A 16,568-nucleotide genomic window follows, 5' to 3' on the forward strand; every position below is an offset into this window, starting at 1 on the left:
TATATATATATATATGTGTGTATATATAATAATAATATGTATATATATATATATATATATGTATATATATATATATATATATATATAATACATATATATATATATATATATATATATATATATATATATATATATATATATATATATATATATATATATATATATTGTATATCAGCTTCATTTTTTATATGTGGTGTATGTGACAGGAATGATGTATATTTGCATTATTTATTTATTATTTAGTTATCTATAATTTATCAGGTTTGTTTTTTATATTTGGCGTATGTGACAGGAATGATGTATATTTGCATTACTTATTTTAATTGTGTCGTAAATGTATTTTATTTGTTTTATGACAAAGCAAAGCTGAATTACTCTGATCCTCGATTTTCAATGCAGGCATTTGCTGCAGGTGAATAACCCCCAATCAATAGCACAATAAGTGATACCTGATCTGGCGCAATGAATATTGACTGAAGTGACACCCAAGCAAGCTAGTGATTACAGAAGCACACAGAATAATCGAATGATACGAACGCATATGACCGATTGGTCGAACGCGTCAAACCCCAAACAACAACACATGACAGATTATACTCAATTTAATATAAAATTCATATAATTTGTACAAATCCATGGTAAAATATGACAACAATCTTTCTAAAATCAAATGACTTGAACATTACTTCTCAACTTCGAAAAATACCTGAAAAGAGAAAATATTTGAGCTGATGAAAAATGAAAAATATTTGAGCCGTAGAAACCAAAGCTTAATCCATCTCTTAAGTAATTTTGATTGGCTGAGAATATAAAATTCTCTTTGAGAGCTTAATATTTAATTTTCTGTAGCCAATCTAATTACTTTTTTTCCCGTTGAAACAGAGGGAGAGAAAGAGAGAGAGGAAGAAAAAGAGAGAGAGAGAGAGAGAGAGAGAGAGAGAGAGAGAGAGAGAGAGAGAGAGAGAGAGAGAGAGAGAGAGAGACAGGAAGAGTGAGAGAGAGAGGTGATCTTTTTTTAAGTAGGAGCAAAACGCTATAAGAATGTTGATAATTTTATTTTCTTAGGCTGGAAGTAAGGTAGCCACAAGTTTTTGAGTCTTCAGATAGTACTATAGACATAGCGTCTCAATTTTCTCGCTAAGTTTCTTTTTCTCTTTTATAGCGTCTTAAAAAAAGAAACAATTTCCTTAATTTGTTAATATGAACAAGTTAAAACATAAAAATATACATAATATGTCATTAAATCACCGCATTTAGTTGATTTAGGAATGTATCCATTTAGTACTAAAACCGTCTGGGTTAGCATAAAAATAAAATATCGTAGGGAGGGGGGCAAGAATTTTTTTAAGATAAAAAAGCAATTTTCAAAATATACCGAGAAGGGAATGTTTTTAAAATAAAAAACGTGGTTTTTAAATCCCCCCTTAATCGGTGCCCCTGGAATCTTTAGGCTGCGTCATCCCTGCTCATGTTGTCAGCAATCAAGAAGATCATAATAAATATTTCTTTCTAATGAATAACTACAAATAATTGGAATTTTTCCTCAAGTATTCCCTTTCAGTAACACATTTCTAAAAATGTCTCTTCATTTCAGTTAACTCAAAAATACATTGTCTTGGACTACAAAATAGATTCCAGTCCACTTGGGATAACCAAATATACAGATAAGAGTCTTTCATAGACAGTAAAGTAGTGCTGCCTAAGTTAAGAGGGAAATGGCTTCCATGTATAATTATTTTTTTACACAAGCCACTTCTTGAGGAAGGAGTTGTCGCAAAAAAAAAAGTCAGAGGGAGTGCATTCGGCTAGAAATTGAAAGTTAGAGTGACTTTTTTAAGAGTCAAAAGAGAAAGGAGCGGAACCATCCCCCCTCTCACCTCCTTTGTATTCTCCCCCTTCAGTCCCGATCAAAATTTTCAGATACCCATTTTGTTCAAAATAGTAGAAAGGTGCAATAATTATGCATCCAGGGCTGCCATAACCCCCACAGCCGCTGGGACAACGACTTTAAATTATGCAAGTTCCTCATTGTTCACATTCATGTTTTATTACAAGGAAAGGCTGGCCTGCTTGATCCCGGTTCTAGAAAAAAGGTTAAGGGCATTAGGGTTAAACTTTCAGGGAATTTTGAACTCAACCAAAAGACACTATGTGCATTGCAGTAAGTAAAAAGCGCATCTGCAATAGCTCATGACTAGCTAAGGGTGGAACTTTCAGGGAATACTGAGGGCAATAATGGACATTATGAAAAGACACTATGTCCGTCCAGGTTCTCAAAAGGGCGCATACATAATATCTCGGGAACCACTAAGGTGACAAGTTGAAACTTACAGGGAGTGCTGAGACGGGTGTTGTACTAAATCAAGAGACACTAGCTGAGTCCCGGTTGTCAAAGGCATGAATCTCCAAAAAAGAGGAATGCCAAAGGGTTTAAGTTGAAACTTTCAGGGGATGCTTAGGGAGGTGTTAAACTAAATCAAAAGATAATACGTGCATCCAGGTTTCAAAAAGGCTTATATGCAATATCGGAAAAACGGCTAGGGGTATCATGTTGAAACTTTCAGGAAATTTTGAGGGGCCTTTTCAACAAAACCAAAAGACCCTATGTGCACCCAGGAAGTCAAAAGAGCGCATCTACAACAAATTACGTATGGCGAATGGTATTTAGTTGACGAATGAAAGATCTTAATCCGAACTGGCAAGCCATGACAGAGAACAAAGAGATAAAACTCAATGAAGAAACAAACAAAACGAGACTACGGCCGCTAGGTAAGAGATAAGACAAAACGACGCAGATATTTCGCCTGTATAAAAACGAGGCGTCTTTAGCATAAAAGAAACAAAGATTAAAAAACTAAAAGAAACTCAAAACGCATAAAAAACACCAGCGATATTGAACACCAAAACAACTGGATAAAAATAATATCAAATGGAAATTAAGTTAATTATTCTATTGTAAAATAATCCTGGGTACTTGTATGATAAACTCCCAACAGGTCAAATTGTTCATTCATTGACCCATTATAGAACCGGTTTTTCGTTACTTTCTTTCAGCTTAGCGTGAGACAAGACAAAAAGAAGTGATAGAATAGATGGAAAGTATGTAGTTTGGACTATATATTTGCACATTAGGGATGCAGGGGGTTTAGGGGGGGGGGGGGGTAATTGTATCTAACACATTAGGCATGCAGACCTGCTATATTTCACACCCCCCTCCCTAATGTGCACATATGTAGCCCAAATTTGTTTCGAAAGTAATATATTTTTATCTTACTTTGGTATATTTCATTAGGATTGAGCGTCAGAGAAACATATTAGAAGAATATTAGGTAAAGGGTATATCATACAGGTGTCTGTATCTGTTGTTTGCTATTATTGAGGCAATTCACCTTGGTTTTGTATTTAATCTCATCCCTAGGTAAAATCTTAATACCCTCGTTAACAACTGGTTCATTTTTCAGAAGAATATTATAAATTGGACCTTTATTACATTTCCTGTATCTCTATTTATTGAAACATATGTTTGCTAATGTTTGAATAAATATAAATTAAAGTTTCAAAACCAAAGGAACCGGAAACAAATCTGGTTGCATTTATTCACGACGAGCTACGGTATTTTATTTTTCACAAGACAAGTAAGAACTATTTTTTAATAGATAAGCTCAAAATGCATTTATTTAAACAGACAAGCAGTTAAAACAAATATAACATAATACGATACTCATAAATAAATTGTCAATCAATATTCGTCTATATTCAAAGTTGCAACATTATGGGGTCCAATATAGCTTCCATTCTACTGAAAAGCAAATATTATGCAGATTCTAATCTACTACTACTAACTACTAACAACTCACCGCAGCACCAAGCCACCTGATGCTAACACAGCTACGCAAGATCCTCATCCACCCCAATCTATTCAAAGCATCCATTTTTACACCCGCCCACGAAGTTCCCATTTCCTTTAAATCTTTCTTTATGACTTCCTCCCACCCGGGGACGACTTGCTTTCCGTTTAGCCCTAGATGGTTGGCCGAAAAGAACAATCTTCGGTAATCTGTCATCCTTCATCCGCACAACGTTCCCTAACCACCTCAACCTTTCTTTCATTATAGCCCTAGAGAGCGGTATTGAACCACATTTTTCGTATAGCCTATTGTTCGAAATACGGTCAGTCAGCCGGGTACCCAGAACAATCCTTAAGCAATTTCTCTGGAAAACATCTAGCAAATCTTCATCCGCTTTTCGGAGCGTCCATGCTTCAGAGCCATATTTGACCACTGTCATCACTGTAGCTTCTAATATTCTAATCTTTGTTAGCAGACTTATCTTCCTATTCTTCCAGACTTTTTTTAACTGTGGAAAAACACCCTGAGCCTTGGCTATTCTACATTTAATATCTTCACTGCCCCCACTATCTTTACTAATAATACTACCAAGGTAAGTGAAGCTGCCAACCTGATCAATCTTTTCATTACCCAACGTCACTTTTTCATTTTCGCTTATGCCTAGCCTTAGTGACTTAGTCTACTTAAGATTAATCTTAAAACCTATTCTAGCACCCTGAACTCGCAAAACATCTAAAACTTCATTCATTTTGCTCACACTTTCATCTAGGATGCTTAAATCATCAGCATAATCCAAGTCCAGGAGACTTTTTCCTCCCCATTTGATTCCGTGGTCTCCCATTGCCTTTCCTGTGCTTCTTAAAACAAAGTCCGCCAAAATAATCCATATAAAGGGGGATAGAACACAGCCCTGCTTAACTCCTGATTTAATACAAAACCAGCTGCTAACCTCATTTCCTACCTTAACCGCAGCAGTGTTAATCTCGTACATAGCACTAATCACTTTAATTTATTTGTCTGGTATACCATACAAGGATAAAACCTTTACTAAAGCTCTTCTATCAACAGAATCGAACTCTTGCTCATAATCTATAAAACTGAGGACCAAGGGTGTTGGAAAACTCAGGCCCTTCTGGATTATTAACGTAAGGGTAAAAATTTGGTCGATACAACCTCTATCTTTTTCAGAACTACAGTGTTCTTTTCTTAAAACTTTGTCTGCAGCACGTCTTAGTCTAATAAGTCTCATATTACTAAGTAATTTGCTACCTACAGAAACCAGACTAATGCCTCGATAATTACCACACTCACTTTTATCGCCTTTCTCATAAAGTGGCTTAATTAAGGTTTTCCTAAAATCGTTTGGTATTTCCCCTTTTTCAAAAATCATATTCATAATCTTCAATAACTTATTTCTAACCACAGAGCCACCATATTTAAGAAACTCATTTACCACACTATTAGCACCTGGAGCCTTATTATTCTTTTATCCTTTTAATACTGTTGCTAATTCCTCCTCACAAAATAAATCTTCCTTCACATCCAAAGTATCACAAACTTTTTCATTTTCCTCTATATTTTTTCCTGCAACTCTTATCTCGGTTAAGCAAGTTCTCAAAATGTTCGGCCCATCTCTCTTTAGTTTTTTCCTTATCGCTAATTGCGACCCCATTACTATCTTTAACTGGGACAAGTCCGGATTGACTTCTCCCTCTCAATTTGTTAACGTGCCAGTACAATATTTTACTATTATGCCGTCTAGCTGCATCTTCCAGATCCTCGGCAATTTTATCCATGGCCTCCACTTCACACCTCCTTACTTCATATTTTAATTCTTTCTCCACTCTCTTTACATTTCTTTTGTTTTCATACGATCTATCACTCAGATAATTCTTGTAGAAGTCCTTTCTCCTTTCTATTAAACATAAAGCTTTTTCACCAATATTCTTAGTTGCAGTTCTAGCTTTCTTCCCTATTACACCTTCAGCAACTTCACAAATTATTTTTCTAAAATTATTCCAACCATCTTCCACATTATCAAATTTTAAACTCTCAAGTTTAGTATTCAACTGTTCCTGGAAAGTTTCTCTCAAATTCTCATCCTGGAGTCTACCAACATCATAACTTCCCGGGAGGTAGTTATCCTTCCGAAATTTCAGCTTTAAATTAACCCTTGACACTACTAGATGGTGATCTTTACCTTTAACATCAATAACAGCACTCCTATACACCCTAGTATCTTGTATTGATCCTGCCAGTCTTCGGTTCACTATAACATAATCAATAAGGTTTGCTTTCTTACCATCACGTGAATACATGTTAACTTATGAGCCATTTTCTGACCAAACACCGTATTGGTTATAACTAGATTGTTATGCCTACAAAATTGCAAAAGTCTGTATCCATTACTGTTTTCTTTTCCTACACCAAATTCACCTAGGCTGGGATACCATCTATCCCTATTTCTACTAACCTGGGCATTAAAATCTCCCAGTAATTACATCATATTTCTACCTGGGACCTTGTCTATTTGCTCCTGTAACTGTAAGTAAAATTCATCTGAGTCCCTAGCATCTCCGTCAGTTGGTTCTACAGGGGCGTATACTACTATAACTGATACCCTGAACTTTCTAGTCATAAAATGAGCAATTAGTATTCTATTATTAATACCTTCCCAGCCCAAACAAGACTTAGCAGCTTCCTTATTCATCATCAGCTCTACTCCCTGTCTATGTACCCCACCCTTCCAGCCTGAGTAAACAAATTCTATATCACCTAATTTCATGCTTCCTACCCCTGGGATATGAGTTTCTGAAACTCCTAATAAATCCAGTTCGAACCGTCTGAATTCGTCAGTCAAAATGTCGATAAGATAGTCATTTTTTAATGTTGTAACATTCCAAGTTCCAATTTTTATGTTCTTTAAATCATTGAAATTATTTTCGCCTCAAGAAAAGCAATGATCCCGGATACCAGTGCAGGACGGGGATCACATATCTTCTCACGACTACACCGAAGTGCTTAAGCCGGCTTAGAACCGGACAGCAGGAAGTCCCTGGGACCTCCATGAATGGAGGCCTTGTGCAATCTTGGGCCCATCTTGGTTACAACATGGTTTTCAGCACTTGGCGATGCTCTTCTATCAACAAGAGTCGAAATCCTGCACAGACATTCTCAAGCCCATTATTTCCGACTCATTATATATTCATGCCTACAAATATTATGCTACTACGGGGAGGCAACCCATAATAGATAAATTAGCTAGGAAGAGGTTTTTCAGCCCGAAGACGCCCGTCAAAACAGACCAAGCCCAGAAGAATTGTCCATTAGTCAGAATCCCGTGCGAATGCTGTGTCGTTTACTAGGCTATAATTTCCTCGAGGGGCGCCACTCCTCAAGTGGGAATAGAGATTGACCGCAAGGTCCCAAGTCTTGAAGGTACCCTGAAAAGGTCGAGGCAACCCTTTGCAGAGGCCGTTGTCCATAGATCTGGATCTTACGCCCTGCCACAGTTGTCCTCCTATAAAGGATACTCCCGCGATGGTGTTCTGCATCACCATGCAATTTAACCCATTACTGGGAGAAGGTTTGCAACTCATGGGACATGTGGACAAACCAGTGGGTCCTTTTGAGCTTACATTTGAGGGGCCTTCTTCCTCCTCCGCCTGTATTTATGACCCCGGGCGAGGGTGTCCAAGATTCTATTATGGACCCCCGGGGACAAGGTCCCCCCTTGGTCCGTGCCTCCTATGGAGGTACCCAAACACGCAAACTACTTATAAATATATATAACTCACTGAATATATAAGTTATATACAGAAATATATAACTCACTGACATATTTAACCTACTAATTATAAATATATATAACTCACAGAATATATAAGTTATATACAGAAATATATAAATCACTGACATATTTAACCTACTACTTATAAATATATATACCTCACTGACTAGGCCTATATAAGTCATATACAGAAATATATAACTCTGTGACATATTTAACCTACTAATCATAAATACGTATAACTCACTGACAAGGACTATATAAGTTATATACAAAAGTATATAATTCACTGACATATTTAACCTACTACTTATAAATATGTATAACTCACTGACTAGGCCTATATAAGTTATATGCAGAAGTATATAACTCAGTGACATATTTAACCTTCTATTTATAAATAAATATAACTCACTGACTAGGTCTATATAAATTATATACAGAAATATATAACCCACTGACATATTTAACCTACTACTTATAAATATATATAACTCACTGACTAGGCCTATATAAGTTATATACAGAAATATATAACTCAGTGATATATTTAACCTACTACTTATAAATATATATAACTCACTGACTAGGCCTATATGAGTCATATACATAAATATATAACTCTGAGACATATTTAACCTACTACTCATAAATATATATAACTCACTGACAAGGTCTATATAAGTTATATACAGAAATATATAACTCACTGACATATTTAACCTACTACTTATAAATATATATAACTCACTGACTAGGCCTTTATAAGTTATATACAGAAATATATAACTCACTGACATATTTAACCTACTACTCATAAATATATATAACTCACTGACTAAGCCTATATAAGTTATATACAGAAATATATAACTCAGTGACATATTTAACCTACTACTTATAAATATGTATAACTCACTGACTAAGCCTATATGACTAGGCCTATATACTCACTGACATATTTAACCTACTACTTATATATGCTTATAACCTACTAATTTAACCTACTACTACTACTACTACTACTATATATATATATATATATATATATATATATATATATATATATATATATATATAAAAAAAAAAAAAAAAAAAAAAAAAAAAACATACTTATACATATATACACATATACATACCCACATATATATACATATATACATTCATACATACACATAAAAAAGGAGACAAAAAAGGAGATAACTGGGACATAACTGGGACAAAAATCGTCTTTTGGGTATTGCCCGAGTCCTGATGAAGCTACCTAAATGCTTCAAAGACCAACCGATAGCCTAAATATTTTTATTTCTCCAGAAATTTTTACCAATTTTTAGTGCTGTTACTTTTTTTGAACTTGCAAAAGTCTAGAGTCAGTCATTTTGTCCCAGTTATCGTGATACCCTCCATAACTGGGACATAATGACGGGGTAAATTGGGACACAATGTTATCCTAAGGGTTGGCGCATATTTTCTTACTTTTTTACTGCAGCATATATTAGTTATAAGCAATTATTAGTTCTTTTCAGTGATCTTAGCTATTATGATGATGCTCTTTCTTTTTCTGTTAATGTTATAGATAAAGGATACATACAGCTCAAAACAAAAACTCTTTTCAGTAAAGTGTAAATGATGCTCTGGCCTTTAGAAAGCTTAGGCGGAGCGTTAAACCTACTCCCCTTTGCGGTAATTTCTGTTCATTAAAACTTCAAATGGATTATACACTATAATTTCTGTTTGTTTAACACTAGAACTGTTTTCTATATTTGCTCTATAAAAAGCTCTTTACAATTCTTTGAACTACTTTTTCTATGGAAAAAGTTCTTTTTTGATTAATCAAGAATAGGATAATCATGGGGTGAGTCAAAAGCTGAGAAACCACAGAGAATTTTGGACTAACGAAAATATCGGAAATACAAATAGTTTTGAAAAGACATGACAATCTCCCTCTCCCCTTTCCCTGGGTACATGTCTGGTTGCAATAACGGGTAAACAAGGGAAATGGTGTAAACAAAGAAACTCATGCGCTATTTTGAAAATTAGATTTCAGAATATTGCCGTAAATTGTTAGTCAGACATTTTTCAGATTTTTTTGTGCGTCATTTTCAAGTTATAAAGAAAAAAAATGTCAAAATATAGTGGTTATTCTGGTATTATATCAAGGGCACTACGATTTTCGATTCCGTGATTCATTGTATGATGAATCACGATAAATTTTAATGACGATTTAGTGGCTCAGCAATTTAATTGGTATCAATTGATACTGATACTACTAGCTTAGAATATAGTTCAATTTTTCAATAATTTGTATACCAGGAGCAGAAGTACACAATAAGGGCCATATTGGTACCAGCCGGAGAATCTCCTTAAAATGACAGGGACAGGTGATGTAGAGACACACACTTCCGACAAATTAGCTTAGCCGTTAATTCTAAACTTAAATATTTATTTTTCTGGAATTTATTCCTAAGTTTAGATTTTAGATCAAGATTAAATAGTACTGCTACGTTCCTTTGCGTCTAACCTTGTTTCTAGTGTTGCACCTTTTGAAACACTTTACACTTCTGCAACTTGTGTTTTAACTTGTTTAAGCGGGTTGCCGAATAGTGCTGCCAATACAGCATTGCCAATTCCATTTAGTTTGGATATACCCCCCCCCCCCCAAAAAAAAAAAAACACACTCCTGAAAAACGCTCAGACAAGAGTGCAGTGGAAGGCTGTTCATTGGATGAAAAGTCTTAAGCAATTCAGTGCAATCAATATATTGAGTGGCGTTGTACAAATTACCTTAAAATGTTTACCTTCCTTAGACTAGTGATTAGAGTATCTTTGGACCCTTTCAAAGTTAAAATCCAGAATCTTGAGGAGAGGGTCAAGATTGAAGTGTTCATGTCTGAAGCTTAGGCCAAAGCGGGTCGTGTTGCTGGTGAAAAATTAGAAGTTTACCCCCGTTAAATTGTCCACCAAGAACAAGATAGGAATAACAGACGTCTGAGCCTCATTGAATAAGGCATTATTATCACTTCAAGCGGACGATGCACATTTCATTCAAGAATTCTTGAAAAACGAATTCACGGTTGAATTTGGTTTTGCTACAAAAATTTGGCACTTAAAGATAGTGCAAACTCCTCAATTCCCAAACTTAAACGTCTGCGAGGACTGATCCTACAGTGTTTACTATTAGTTCAACCAAGTAAAAAGGCACATAGTCTTTTATGCAGTCGCCTTCAAAAAGAACCGCCAGAAAAGAAATGAATTAGTAGAGGAGATAAGAAGACGAGCAACTGCTGTTGAGCAGAATCTAGGAACCAGAAATGGGCCATTGTTGCACAAAATGGGACACCTTTGAGGTTTCCAATCCCTATACAACCAAAACAGATAGAGCAGTAAATCTGGAACAGCATCTTGTAAATAGTGTAAATAAGGAGCAAGATAGTACAGACAGCTTCAAACACGTAACATTTTGCGACAGTGCAAAATTATTGGAATCAACTGATAATGTTTTTGTGTGTGCCCATCCAGACAGTGAAAGCAGCTCAAAAAGTAAGTCCATATTCTAGGTGATGACAACACTGAATGAGAATAAAAACCGAAGGAAAGTTGTTTGAGTGCTTTACACAAATTGTGACACTCTTACCCCCAAAATCTGTTGAGCTGAAAGTTTCTTGTTTCAATCTTAGAGCACATGTTATTTGTGCCTGCAGATTTTGCTCCCGAAATTCAGTGCAGAAATTGGGAGAATACCACGTTCATATCCCTGGGTTCAGTTTGTTCAGCAATTTGGATAATCCGAAGTGTCGTAGAGGAGTAATATATATTGCAGGGGCGAACTGAGAGTTGAAATTGTGCAGGCTGCCCTCCTTTTTTTTTGCCTTGGGTTGAAAACGTTTGTTTGAAGCTCCAAATTGGATCCGGCTCATTTATTTTAACTGTTACTTACAAAAGTCCTTCACCCGCACAACAATTTACTCCACACCTAGCTGGATCTGACCCATTATCTAAGATTAATTCGGATGATAGTCCAACTGTTCATCTGTTTGAAGGTTCTACAGGTCTAATGTTAAGTGGATTGATGGAACAGTGCACCCTCTTGAAAGTAGCCAATCCTGCCTAACTACAAATTCCCTTGTCGACAAGCTATTAATACAGAATGTAGATCAGCAACCAAATTCAGGCACCAAAAAAATCCTCCTTTACTTGATTTAGTTCTGACTAATGCAACTGAACAAATTCTCTCTACGTCTTATCATCCTCATCTTTGATGCAGTGACCAAGTCTATATTCTGACAGAAATGTAGATAAACAATTAAATGTTAGCAAAACAAAGAAGCTTTTCGCAGACTATGAGTATATTACGGCAGGGCATATCCAAGGTTAAATGGGATGATATAGTTGAAAATGATAAAGTAGATCAAAGATGGAAAAATTTAAAGCATCTTTCAGATGTAGAAAAGAATAACACCAAAGAATACTTCTCTGTATAACATAAACACTCCCGTACCTGCCAAAACAAGTAAATAAATCCAGGAGTGAAAAAAAAAGACCACGGAAGAAATATGTTAAATGTAGACGTGAGTATCACCATGACAGGTTCAAGAAATACAGAAATAAACTAAGAAATTTGACTCAAAAGGTTGTGAGGGACCATGAAGAACCAATTGCAGTTGACTCAAAACTGTGCCCAAAGAGGTTCTGTTGTCATGTCTCTGCAGCCAACTCATCTTGACTAGAAACCCCATATCTAATGTGAGAAGATGGTACAAAAAACTTAAGATGCTAACGAAAAAGCGAACATGCCGAACTCTAGCTTTGTTGCAAAATTTCTATGCCGAACCCAGAGCCAACACACCTCCTCATCTCCCAGTGCGACCAATCCAAAAACCATCGCCCGTGCCAGTAGTTTGCAAAGAGGATATTATGGCCTTTGTCCAAGTCTGTGAAAAGAACAGCTGCAAACATCACTGAACCAATCGAATGATGTCTGAGGTAGTTCTCACATGGGGAGCTCTAACAAATGATTGGAAGGTGGCAAACATTCAGCCAATACACAAGACAGGGAGAAGGGACTATGCTAGTAATTATTGACCAATAGGTTTCATACCTGTTGTGTATAAAGTCTTAAGAGAGCATCATAAATGATACAACGGCTTCCCGCAAAAAAAGAACTCCTTAGCAAAGCCAATACAATTTTTAATACCGCAACTCAATACTAATTTAATTGAGTCGTATGATTCTGCGATCACACTTTTAGATAGTGGTTTACCCATTGACGTAATATTGCTCAATCACGCCAAAGCTTTTGACTAAGTTCAGCATAAACTTACTAATCTTGAGGTTAAAGGCATATGGAGAACATCAAGATATTGTAGCATTATTCACAATCACTACCTGTCATCAGAGGAGTGCCATGGCACACCATGCTGGGGCCTACATCATTCAGCAGGTACATAAACGACTATAAAAGTAACTTAGCAAATCCTCTGACGTTATATTTTGATGGCTCCAAGTTCCTAGAAAGACCATAAACAACCAAATCAGTCAGCCATGCAGGATGACTTCAACAAGCTAACTAGATGGTCATCAGAAGACTTGACGCAACAATTTAAAGCATCTTTAAAAAATCGATGGCGCCTAGCTTGAAGCAGTCAGTGAAGAGGAGGAGGTCACCCTTAACAAAGAGTTCAAGTTTCACAGCCACACACAAGCTTAAGTTGTAAAAGAAAACTGAGCCCTTAGGTTCATAAAACGATCATTCACCACCAGGAAACCGTGCGTGGGCAAAAAACTATATAATGCCTTAGTGCGTTCACAAGAGTAGTTTGGCATGACACTAGCATCTAATTAGCCTAAGATGGACAAGAAGGTACTTTAGAGTGTTAAAAGAAGAGCAACAAAGTTTATCCCTGCAAGAAAATTCTACGAGAAGGGTCACGTCTCACTTGGACTCCCAAGTTTAGGATACCATAGAAGAAGGGATGTTATTACAACTCACAAGTTGCTGGAAAACGACTACTCAAGTCAACTTCTCCCCTCCCTCTCAAACGCCAAAAGAGGGCATTCCAAAAAGCTGTAGGTCCCTTAGATCATACGAGAGTGCCCCCGGTTCTTTGTTCCACTCTAGAACAGCCTATTTCAATCCATTGTTCAGTTCCAAACCAGGAGTTGATGAAGATTGGACCAATACTGAATGGAGGCAAAATTGGGAAGGGTGACCATACCCTTGACACACCACCAGTAAGGATCAATATAGGAGGCTCAACAAATGAAACACCACGAAATATCGTTGGAAATGCGCTTTGAGAAAATTTAAGGGACGACAAATGTCCAAGATCCTAGACTATCTCTTCATGTTAAAGGTATTTTGTTAGTTTGCAGCAAAAGACTTATTACATGCATTAAATTGTGATTCAATTTGTTGGAGAGTATAAAGGCTATATTTGATTACATTCAATTTTTTTATTAAGTTTTGTCTATTTTTTAAATATTTTTTATTTAAGAATTTGCTGTTTGTTCAAAATATATATATACAAGTTTCATCAAACTTCAGCAACAGGCCCTGTCAAAATTTCACTGAAAATGTAAAGCAAACGAGAAACAATTGGTGTTGAAATCCCAGGGTCCACTGACGAAAATACAGCTGTCGAATTTATGGGTGCCCGCTACTGCCAAAAATTGCAGAGGTTCACATGGAAGTCATTTTTCCCTTTCTTTAGCACTTATCAATGAAACTAAAAAAAAAATAATCAGGTTTGGAAAATTTTATTTTCTGGGGAGGAGGGGGGAGGTAAATGCCTAGAACGATGTCATTGAAATATCAAAAGTAGCCCCCCCCCCCCAAAAAAAAAAAAAAAAAATCCTAAGCTATGTTTTGGATGAAACTAAGAATCTGCATATGAAAATAAAATCCATTAAATCAAATATATTGACAATAAACTTCTTAAATTTCTTGAATTCCACTCCCGTTTTCCTAGACCCTATCCCTTCCGAAATGCTACTGAAACAATTTTTTTACATTAAATTTGTTATACCAAATACTATTTGTATTTAATAATGTCTATTAAAATTTGTTAAACCAAATACTAGGCTACATACTTGATATGATTTTGTTCCTTTTAGTACTTCTACTGTTTGCATAGTGTTTTATACTTTTATACATTAAATGAAGATGAAGAAAATCAAAGAAACAAGAATATATGTGTCAAATACACCAGGTTCTGCCCACAGGTATTCCCCAAGTATTTCGACACATGTCAAATACACCACGTTCCGCCCACAGGTATTCCCCAAGTATTTTGACACGTGTCGAGTATGGTTCCGACTTGCGTCGAAAACAGATAACTTTTTTATTGTGTCGAATTTGTAGGTGTGAAATGCTCTAATGACGGAAAATCGGAGTTTTATATATATATATATATATATATATATTATTGGATTTCAATTTGATAATTGAACCCTTAAAAAAGATCTGTTGAATGTAACACTGATATGTTTTACTTATATCATAGAAATCAAGACTGAATTTCTTTTATTTTAATTCCAACTTTTGTATGTCTTTTCTTTTTTGCGCCATGTCTTTTTTCATGATGCAAACACATTTTCAAATTTCTGCCCTTAGTTTCATCTGCATGTTTTAATTAATACAAGCTATTTTTTGGTGCCCATAAGATTTATTTCCCAGCAATATATTTTAAGATTTTAAAACAATATTTATGCATATATAACTTATTCCAGTTCTCTAGACTTGGATATCAAACCCATTTCCAAACAATTGTGCATTTGAATAACAGCTCCATAATGAATCATTTCATAGGAATCTATTGCAGTTGCAATCATAGATGGGGAAGAGGAAAGAGGCCAGACTCCCATTAGTTGCTGTCTATTGCTTCTATTTTTCACTACAAAAATTTCATTATGAAATCTTGCAAGATTCCACGCTAACGACAAATTCTGACAGTAAGAATCTAGCCTCTGACTTTGTTTAATCTCTATGCTATGAATCTCAAGAAAACAAAATCCCGAAAGAGTAACCCAGAAATTCATCTGCACAGCAGGAACCAATAATAAATAGACACGGAAACTCCACCCACATTTAAAATATCTGTTTAAATAAGATCTTTTAAAATCATAAAATCTTAAGTAAAATTTTTCAAACAGTGGCGTCAATTTCAGGGGTAAGGAGGCCCGTGCGCTATAGATTTGGATATATACCTTTTTTGGAGTATTCTCCTTAAAAAATGACTATTTGATATTCCCATTGGAAAAACAGAAAAAAACACAGATTTTCTCTTCCTTGACATTGGAAAATACAATCACCCCTCCCTAACCTTCACAGTATTTTCGTTAATTGGCACTACTGCTTCTAAAACCTGTTCAGTTTCAAAGCCAACTATCTTCAAAATAGAATAGTATGTTTATTGTTCATGGGGTATGACTTCCCTTTAACATAAGGCTTTGATGGAAGGAAATCAATTACTTTAATTAAAGAAAGCTTAAACAAGACCAGCTGGAATTTTTGGGGAATCCCAATTCAAGGAGACATTTCTTCAGTGTAAGCTAAGAACAACAATCTTTCTAAACAGATATCTATTTTTGTTTTAAATGACTTGGAGTTTAAATATACTTACCTAATGGCCTGGAAGGCTCACAATTTAAATCCTAAGTCTCTCATACATTGAAGATGAGCTTCAATTAAGCCTTGACACTGTTCTTGGCCTCTTTCAATGATGCTAAAAAAAAGTATATCATAACAGAATGAATTTCAAAAGTTTAAGCTAAATAGGCTGCAAGGGAATACCTTTCATTAATTTCGAAACCATAAAAAGAGTTTGGAAAGTATCCATTGACATAAAAGGTGTCCACCTGATTGCCTCCCTCCCCCGTTCACAATTACCAACCGGGAAATTCCCCCTGCATGTAAAATTGAGAAGCTAAAA

The 16,568-nt window shown here is 35.6% G+C and overlaps 1 protein-coding gene across 1 annotated transcript in view; it reads right to left on the minus strand.

The window, feature by feature from the left end:
- Window positions 1–586: 586 nt before the first annotated feature.
- Window positions 587–16,568, minus strand: part of Cox17 (Cytochrome c oxidase copper chaperone COX17) — a 29,723-nt gene continuing 13,741 nt past the window's right edge. The window contains exons 2-3 of the mRNA XM_089096091.1: window positions 16,260–16,361; window positions 587–706 (exon numbers count right to left, since the gene is read on the minus strand). Of these exons, the coding sequence (XP_088952217.1) occupies window positions 16,277–16,361 (85 nt within the window). The 3' untranslated portion in view covers window positions 587–706; window positions 16,260–16,276. The remainder of the gene's footprint in view (window positions 707–16,259; window positions 16,362–16,568) is intronic.

The sequence above is a fragment of the Artemia sp. Qi Xiang Cuo genome, chromosome 1, assembly GCF_049724085.1.
Source record: "Artemia sp. Qi Xiang Cuo chromosome 1, ASM4972408v1, whole genome shotgun sequence".
Classification (NCBI taxonomy): Eukaryota; Metazoa; Arthropoda; class Branchiopoda; order Anostraca; family Artemiidae; genus Artemia; species Artemia sp. Qi Xiang Cuo.